Source organism: Trachemys scripta, chromosome 16 (genome assembly GCF_013100865.1).
Source record: "Trachemys scripta elegans isolate TJP31775 chromosome 16, CAS_Tse_1.0, whole genome shotgun sequence".
NCBI classification, from domain to species: domain Eukaryota; kingdom Metazoa; phylum Chordata; order Testudines; family Emydidae; genus Trachemys; species Trachemys scripta.
The window spans coordinates 22,967,256-22,976,396 of record NC_048313.1 but is presented as its reverse complement, the minus strand read 5'-3'; the positions used below and the strand labels follow the sequence as shown (position 1 = coordinate 22,976,396).

General features: G+C 60.1%; 1 protein-coding gene across 1 annotated transcript in view; it reads left to right on the top strand.

Moving 5' to 3' along the window:
• The window catches only part of OLFM2 (olfactomedin 2), a 56,109-nt gene extending 47,390 nt beyond the window's left edge, over positions 1-8,719 (top strand). Inside the window, exons 3-5 of the mRNA XM_034792816.1 lie at positions 287-506; positions 3,607-3,713; positions 7,820-8,719. Coding sequence (XP_034648707.1) covers positions 287-506; positions 3,607-3,713; positions 7,820-8,497 — 1,005 coding nt within the window. The 3' untranslated portion in view covers positions 8,498-8,719. The remainder of the gene's footprint in view (positions 1-286; positions 507-3,606; positions 3,714-7,819) is intronic.
• Positions 8,720-9,141: the final 422 nt, after the last annotated feature.

The following is a 9,141-nucleotide window of genomic DNA, read 5'->3' as shown; positions in this document are numbered from 1 at the left end:
GGGGTGAGTGATGCGTGTGTGTGTGTGTGTGTGGCAGGGGGTGAGTGATGCGTGCGTGTGTGTGTGTGTGGCAGGGGGGTGAGTGATGTGTGTGTGTGTGTGGCAGGGGGGTGAGTGATGCGTGGGGGGCAGGGGGGTGAGTGATGCGTGTGGGGGGGCAGGAGGGTGAGTGGTGTGGGGGGGTGAGTGATGCGTGCCTGTCCAAAGGGGGCACAGGGAGAGGGACGTGGCTGCTGTTGAGAGGTTGCATTTTGCCCTTCACCGATTCCTCTGGCCACGTTGACAGGAGCTGAAGGACAAAATGACGGAGCTGCTGCCTCTGATCCCCGTCCTGGATCAATACAAAGCGGACACGAAAATGATCGTGCAGCTGAAGGAGGAGGTGAGGAACGTCTCGGGGAGCTTGCTGGCAATCCAGGAGGAGATGGGCGCGTATGACTATGAGGAGCTTCAGCAGAGGGTGCTGGTCCTGGAGGCGCGGTTACATGCCTGTATGCAGAAATTGGGTATGGAACGCAGCTGCCTTTCCCTCCCTTCCCTTCCTCTCTCTCACGCGCCTGGGACAGCACCCAGGGGCTCCCCTCTCTGCTTCCAAAGGGCTCACGCTGAGTGTGCCACGCGGTCGCGGGCCAAGAGGGAGGGCTCTGGGGGGGGAGGGGGGGGCATGAGAGTGCCTCTTTCATGTCCATTGGGTATGGCTTCTGCTTGCTGAGTGAGCGCAGGGTTCCCTGTCTGGGTAATCTCACTCCCTGTGTTGTTTCTACACACAGGGGAGTGGGGTCTAGGGGTTAGCGCAGGGGGGCTGGGAGCCCGGACTCCTGGGTTCCATCCCCAGCTGTGGGAGGGAAGCAGGGTCTGATGGGTTAGAGCTAGGGGCTGGGAGCCAGGACTCCTGGGTTCTCTGCTCACCTCTGGGAGGGAAGCAGGGTCTGATGGGTCAGAGCAGGGGAGGGCTGGGAGCCAGGACTCCTGGATTCTCTCCCAGCTGTGGGAGGGAAGCAGGGTCTGGTGGGTTACAGCAGGGGAGGTGCCGCCAGCTGCTGAGGAAGGTGATGCAGGTTTCTGAGTCTGGTTCCAGGAGCCCGGCCCAGTGACCCGTGTCGGGGGATGCCCAGGCTCCTCTCTCACGTTTGGACACCAGGGCCAGACTAGGAGGGTGACGGGAATTCCCCTGGGCCCCCCCGGCGAAGGGCGCCGGGAGTGCCAGCTCCCATTGCAAAGCGCCTGGGATGGTGTCACCCTCATGCCATCTCTATTGTGGCTGAGCTGACAGCTGATTCGCTCCCACGTGCTCCTGGGCCGAGCCCCAGCCAGGGTCCAGGGGCCGACATCCCGCCAGGCTGGAGAGAGGGCAGTGCTAGGGGACTGGTGCCAGACAGCCGGGTTAGACTCCGCAGAGGGCACGTGCAGAGCGAGCAGCTGGAAGCACCAGCCCGGGGCAGACTGGGGCCCATCCAGCCTGGGCCCGTCTCCAGCAGTGTCAGAAGTCGTATGGAGCCCTGCAGGAGGCAGCGATGGGATAATCTGCCCTCAGGGAAACCCTTCCTGACCCCCAGTAGTTATACCCTGAAGCAGGAAGTTTTCCAGAGCACCTGTTGGTTCAGTGGATAGTCTCTGTATCGTCTGAATGTCCAACCCTTTTGTGAACCCTGCTGAACTCGGTGTCAGCAACACCTTGTGGGAGAGAGTTCCACTGGCCAACAGAAACTGTGTTTCCTCCTCACTGCCTTTGAACTTGCCACCTTCCTGTTTCACGGACCGTCCCTTTGCTATGAGATAGGGAGAACCGAAGATTCAGCCAAGCCTTGGCCTGGAAGACGACTCTATTGTTCGGGGTCGGCCCATGCTGAGAGCAGCCCAGTGTTTATTCCTACACTGTTATTTGCATCACCGCGGCCCACCGTGCTAGGCACAGCACGAGACCAGCCCTTCCCGTCTGGGCATTCAGTGGGCGTGGCAGGGGGCAGGCGCAGAGAGGGGAAGTGATCGCCCCAGGTCACCCAGCAGACAAGAGACCCGGGTGCATTCCCTGTCCCCCGAGCACTTTCCCTGGGCAAGACCAGCCTGAGATGAGAGCCGGGAGGAGAATTGCTCAAGGAGGGGCCTGTAATCTCCATTTCTCTTCTGTAACCGGGGGCGCCATGTTCCCCGTGAAGCCGGGGCAGCCCTCGCACGGAGCTCTGATGAGCAGACGGCTCTGCCGGGCTGCCTGGCTTTCCCCTCTCAGCTTGGGTCGCTGCTTGCCCTCCGATGCGGGCTGGGAACGGCTGCTTTTCACCTGTGTCTCACTGTCCAGGAGCCCAGCCCACGGGCTTTGCTGCTCCAAGCTAGAAATCCCAATACAACAGTAGCCAAGGGTGGCAGGGGCTTCAGTTGGGCTGGGCTGGCCTTGGGATGCCGCCCTGAGGCCTGGGTCTCGAGACAGAGGCAGTTTGCGGGTAGGACTCGCTGCTCTGCTCGCTCCCTGCTGCCAACCTCTTGTCTGGATGCAGGCGGCAGATGCTGGGAGCTGTCCCTGTGCACCCAGGCGTCCACGTGGCTGATTTGCCGCTCTGCTGAGCCCTTTCGAGTGCTAATGCTTAGACCCTGGCGCCCGTGCAGAGCAGGGGTGGAACGGGATTGTTGTGTGCCTGCTCTGCGCTGGCGGAAATGGCTGCCCCTGGCAGAGCCAGAGGGAATCAGGATGTTTTCCTGAAAACTCCCCCACTCCCCTGGCATCTCCCATGCTGAGTTTCCCCAGTGAACCCATGTGTGTGATGAGCCAGCGTGGTGCTGGGCTGGGAAGCGGGAGAGCTGGGTTCTAATCCTGACACTTCACTCTCTGGGGCTGGGGCTGTCCCTTGCTCTCCGTCCATGCAGCACTTGGCACGGCGGGTGCCCTGATCTCGGGGCGAGGAGCCTTGTACAGACATCAGCCTCCGCTGGCCGGAATCGATAGCGCCCCCTCGAAGGCACCGGGGCTCCAGTAATTTACACCCGCTGAAGACGGGGGCTGACTCGAGCCAGTTCCTGTCTAGCTCTGTCCTGGGATCGGGGGGTCCTCGTGGAGATGGGGATGCCTTTCCCCCCAAAGTCGCACTGCTTTAACAGAAATCAGGGTTGAAAGGGATTCAGTTACACTGGTGCAAACGCCTGTGCTGCCGCCCTCCCGCCGATTTCACCCGGTGTGCCAGAGACGCGCGCGTGCTGGGGAGGCGTCGGGTTCACACAGGCCCAGGGCAGCCAGCTGCAATCAGAGGCAGAGTGCCCACCGGGGGACTGGCCTGATGTAAGCACACACCACTAGCCTTGCTGTGCGGCTGGACGCTGCTGCTGCCACGGGTGGGACGAACGTTCCCCACTGCGCCCAGTTCTGGTGAGGGATGCAGGCAGGGACAGGAGCAGCATCTACCTGGCTCGGGGAGGCACCAACCGGCTGGCTGTCGGTAGGGGACGTTCTCGAAGCACTGCACGGCCTGGACAGGAGGCTGCCGAGCGTGGAGGGGTCTCTGTCACTGCCGTCCCAGCCCCCTCCCGCGCACCCTGCTCTGCCCCCCACTGATCCCTGCCCGCCTCAGCGGTTGGGCAGGTTTCTCTCCTGTAACCGTTCTCTCTGTCCTGCCGCAGGCTGCGGGAAGCTGACGGGTGTCAGTAACCCCATCACCATCCGGGCGTCGGGATCCCGGTTCGGATCGTGGATGACCGACACCATGGCTCCCAGCGCCGACAGCAGGGTGAGTGCCGAGGGCTTGCGCTGGCGGGTGAGTGCCAGGCTGGGGCCGGGAGGAGTCCGGGGGCTGCCTCGCCTTCCCATGGCTCCTCTCCCCTTGCAAGCCACCCCCGTGGCTTGCATCACTCTGCAAAGCCTCAGATGGCTGCAGGCCAAGGCTTCCATGGCCGTTTTGTGCACACCGTGGAGGAAGGGGTCTGATCCCCAGCCCCCAAGAAGGGCGCAGCGCCCGCAGTCGGGACCGGATCTCTCAGCAGCTCCTGACACGCCACGCAAGGCAGGGTTTTCCCAGGAGCTCAGCACCCAGCGTGGATCTGCCGTGCTGGGCGCGTCAGACAATCTGGCCACTTATTCCGGGGCCTAAAGCAGCGGTTCTCAAACTTTTGTACTGGTGACCCCGTTCACACAGCCAGCCTGTGTGTGCGACCCCCTTATGAAGTAAAAACACTTTTTTAAAATTTAACTCTGTTATAAATGCTGGAAGTGGAGGCTGACAGCTCGTGACCCCCATGTAATAACCTCATGACACCCTGAGGGGTCACGACCCCCAGTTTGAAAACCCCTGGCCTAAAGGATTGATGGCCCCGATCCTGGACAAGGAGCCCTTGTGACAATTCCAGCCCCGCTCTGTCTATTTCCATGCCCAGGGCCAGTCCAGCCTTTAATCCAAGCAATGGGAAACACGCACCCCTTAAAAACCGCCTGTAACCGTGGCCAGAGGAGATGAGCCTGGGGGGGTGACGCTCAGCCAACTCTGAAATCAGGCACACCAGGCATTTCTATCATGGTGCCGCTTTAGTTCTTAGACCGTCGCCAAGCGTTCGGTCTGCAGAAAGAGCGAAAACCCGTTTAACATGGTAGACTGTGGAGGGTGGGGAGAGCTAATAAAACTCTGGGAAACACCCGTAAAGGTGCAGCGTCTTCATTGTGCAGAGCTCAGCGTCTCAGCGCAGCGAGCCCAGCAGAGCTCGAGAGAGGCAATTACTAGTGTCAAGAAATTCCAGTCCCCGTGAGAGGTGCCAGGCGTTTCTGCAGCCAAGCACCCCAGCTTTTCTGCCAGGAGGGCCAGGGCTGCACGCTGGAGGCTATTAACAATGTGGAGGCTCCTGTTTCTAATTCCACATCTCTCTCATTCATTGTCTTTCTGTTGCACCTCCGGCAAACGGTGTCGGTTGCCCCCTAGCAGCGTGTCCCACGTGCATAGCCGGAGAGTGAGCCTGGCACCTGGAGTAACCCCTGGCCACACGGTGGTACAAAGCGGGTTAGACCCTTCGCTGGCGTCACCTGGCACCGGGAACACGTACTAGGAAGGGGGTGGGGGCAGGGAAGCGTGTTGCATGCCCCCCGGTGATGATGTCTTGAAGCCTAAAGATACCCTAGGCCTTGTCGACTTGGAAACTGGGGCCAGACTAACGCCCGCGGCTGCAGCTCACGCCATGAGTTACTTCAGTGCAGGATCACGTGTGGCCGCGTGCAGGGGGAATCAGGGCCTTACTTCTCTGTATGTCCTTCCTTGGTTATATGAGGGACGCCCCTGCTGGCCATGCAGGCCTGTAGCCAGGGCCTTGTAAACACAGCCAGAGGCGTGCTGGAGCCGGTGGCAGAGCTGTTCCCCTTGTAGCAGGCTGGCTGCAGGGGGTGGGTCTCCATGGAGCTGTGCATCGCACCTGGGGACACGGCTGCAGGATTGGGGGAGCGGGGAAGTTACCCAGAGGGGGCGCATGGTTCATAGGACTGAACCTAGTGCTTGAGGAAGTGAAACTGGGAGCCAGGACTCCTGGGTTCTATTCCTGCATCGAGGAAGGGAGGGAGGGAGGGGAGCCAGGACTCCTGGGTTCTATTCCTGCATCGAGGAAGGGAGGGAGGGAGGGAAGCCAGGACTCCTGGGTTCTATTCCTGCATCAAGGGAGGGAGGGAAGCCAGGACTCCTGGGTTCTATTCCTGCATCGAGGGAGGGAGGGCGGGAAGCCGGGACTCCTGGGCTCCAGCCCTGACTTGAGGAGAGGAGTCTGGGTTTAGAGCAGGGAACTCTTGGATTCTTTCCCAGCACTCGGGCAAGTCACTTTTCTCTGGGCCTCAGGACAAGCATCATTCCCTTGTCTCCTTTTCCTGTTCACACCGGCGGGGCTGTCTCTCGCTCTGCGTGGGCAGCGCCCGGCATGTCAGAGCCTGATGCTGGCGATACTACAGGGGTGACCCCAAGAATTGCTTAGTGGGTGTGTCGTCATACAGCAGTGCTGTCCCAGCACCCACCCGAAGCAGAGCGAAAGCACCCCAGGCGTGGCTGGTAACCAGTGGAGACGTAGCCGGGGCTGCTGGTCGTTTGAATTCATGAAGGAAGAGAGGCTTCCAGGAGGCCAGAGTTCAGGCCGCCATTGCTCTGTAGCTGCGTGGGAGCTCGGCCAGTGCTGGCAGCTCGAGCTGCCTGGCAGGATGGATGGAAGAGCTGCGTGTCACTGCAAATGACACGTTTTTATGTAGGGCTCGGGGGAGCGGCAGGGGCTGATGGATGGCCTCTGGGAGAAATTGGATTTCTAACATGCGGCAGAGCAATCGGCCTTTTATTGATCGTGGGGTTTGCGTTTTCAAACCAGATGGGCAGAGGCCTGGGGGAGTCTCAAAGGACCAAACCAGCCCCCAAGCCCCAGTGACTCTCCCCAGCATCCAGTGGGGATTGGGCATCCTTTGTGCCTGGACTCCGGGCTCAGCCCGGCGCTGGCGCTCGGGGAGCAGGGCTGGCTGGGCCAGCTGGGGGTTAGTGGCATTTCCAGCCACAATGTAGAACTGTGCTAAGATTGGGGGCGCGAGCGCACGGGGCTCCGTTCTCTGCTGCCCTGGGCCTCGTGTCCCCAGTCAGTACCCTGCTGGGGGGGGGGGGAACTTGCTTTCAGTGGCATACATGGCTGTGCGAGGGGCCGGGCGGTGGATCGGGCCCCTGGGGCCAAATCCTCAGTTGGCACAAATGGGCGTAGCCCTCGTAAAGTCCCTGGGGCTGCCATGTGTTACACCCCTTCCTCCCCTATTCCCTGGGGCCTGAAACAGGCATGGAATAACGTCCCAAGGCCAGCAAGCCAGTCAGCACCAGGCCCTGCCCCCCCTCCCCCCTGACCGGCCTGAGGGGACTCGTCTGCTCCCCAGTCCTCGCTGGATTTCTCTCTCCCTATTGCTGGGAGACCCCTGAACGCCACAGCAGCGACGCACCCAGCAGAGCGTCCATTTGCAGCTACAGTCACGAGCGGCGTGGGCAGAGCCACGTCTCTCTGCTGTGGAGCGGCAAGCGCTGGGACTGGCCCAAGAGCTGCAGGGTGCGTGCCGGGCCCGGTGCCCAGGGGCAGAGAGCTCCTTCCCCTCACTGCTCATGCTGGGGCAAGCAGCCAGGGCAGGGATGGTTTATTCAGCCTCCCCTCATCCGCAGGGTTTTTGTTTTTGCTTGGGGCGGCCCTGTCATGTGGGTTGCACGGGTGGAGATGACGGCAGTAAGCCCAGCTGAGGAGCCGGGGTCCCTTCGCTCGGCCAGAAGCTGGAGCTGGCGTCTCTGCCCGTCTCTCTCCTCCTGTTTCCACCCGAGGTTTAACGCATGGAGCTGCCGTTCAGCAGGCAGGGCCCTTGCCGATAGACTTTACTGGGGGTCTGCGTGGGGCCCAGCGTCGTGGGGCTCAGGGGGGCGCTCGCTCCCCTATCATTCTTCTCTAAACATTTAAGCCAGTGTGACAGGCTGGGGGGCTGCCGGCTGGGTTAGCCCCGGCTCGGCCAGCCCCAAAGGCTCCTGCCTGGGCTGCAGCTCCAGGAATTCATGAAACCTCGAAGTCCTGCTCTGGCGTGGGAGCTGCCCAGGCTGGGGGCCTGGGGAGTCATTGCTCCGTGCGGGGAGGGAGCGGCATGGGGGAGGCGGCCGTGCTGATGCCGCTGCAGCGCAGGGGCTGGAAAGACGCCCAGGGGCTGGGGGGCCCAGGCCCCGTGCTGGGTCGCACACGGGGTGAGGGGGCCCAGGCCTCTTGCTGGGCCCTGCTCAGGGGTTGGGGGCCAGGGGGGTCTGGGCCCCACACAGGGGTGAATTTTCCCCGGGATCCGCTGCCCCCTCTAACCGCGTGGCTGGTCTCTCCCGCCCAGGTCTGGTACATGGACGGTTACTACAAGGGGCGCCGGGTGCTGGAGTTCCGGACCCTGAACGACTTCATCACGGGCCAGAACTTCGTGCAGCACCTGCTGCCGCACCCCTGGGCCGGGACGGGCCACGTGGTCTTCAACGGCTCCCTCTACTACAACAAGTACCAGAGCAACATCGTGGTGAAGTACCACTTCCGCTCGCGGAGCGTGCTGGTGCAGCGCAGTCTGAACAGTGCCGGCTACAACAACACCTTCCCCTACTCCTGGGGCGGCTTCTCTGACATCGACTTCATGGTGGACGAGAACGGGCTGTGGGCGGTCTACACCACCAACCAGAACGCCGGCAACATCGTGGTGAGCAAGGTGGACCCGCAGACACTGGAGATCCTGCGCAGCTGGGACACCGGCTACCCCAAGCGCAGCGCCGGCGAGTCCTTCATGATCTGCGGCACCCTCTACGTCACAAATTCCCACCTGGCCGGGGCCAAAATCTATTTTGCCTACTACACAAACACTTCTAGCTACGAGTACACGGACATCCCGTTCCACAACCAGTACTCCCACATCTCCATGCTGGACTACAACCCGCGGGAGAGGGTGCTGTACACGTGGAACAATGGCCACCAGGTCGTGTACAACGTCACGCTCTTCCATGTCATAAAGACTTCGGGCGAGTTGTGAAACCACTGCCGGACTCGGTTCTTCGCTCTTTCTTTTTTTACACTGCGGGATCGACCGTTCTTTTCATGAAGCAAAGCCCAGAGGTTCTTCTTTGTGGTTTTTTCTTTCTTCCTGTGGTTGACATGACGCATGGATCTCGTCTGCTTTCGTTGGAGCCAAGGTCAATTATTTTATTTTATTTTATTTTTGGTGGCAAATAAAAATGATCTCTTTGACATTTGATGGAGCTTGTGCCTTTTCTTTCCGGTTGTGGCCGTGCCGCTCTGCTTCTGTGCAGGGGACGCGGGATTCTAATTCCCGTGGGGAATTCACCCCGTAAATATAGAAATACGTGAGAGTTGCACACAAACATTAAAAAGGGCATTATACACCAAGTGTATATAACCAGAGGGGTGAGAAATGTAAAAATTCGACAGCCAAAGTTAAATATTGAAATAATAGCAGCCGTTAAGCTGAGCACCGAAGCGCAGACGTACCCAGCTAGAATAACGGTAAATGTTAAAAATGAGAGAGATAAAATGTATACAACTCAAATGATAAATGTTAAAAATGATACACGCAAGTAAAATACTGGCAAGCGTTAGAAAGGATCGATTTTAAAATGCTCTATGGGTAAACTACTGGTCAGTATGAAAACCCAGACA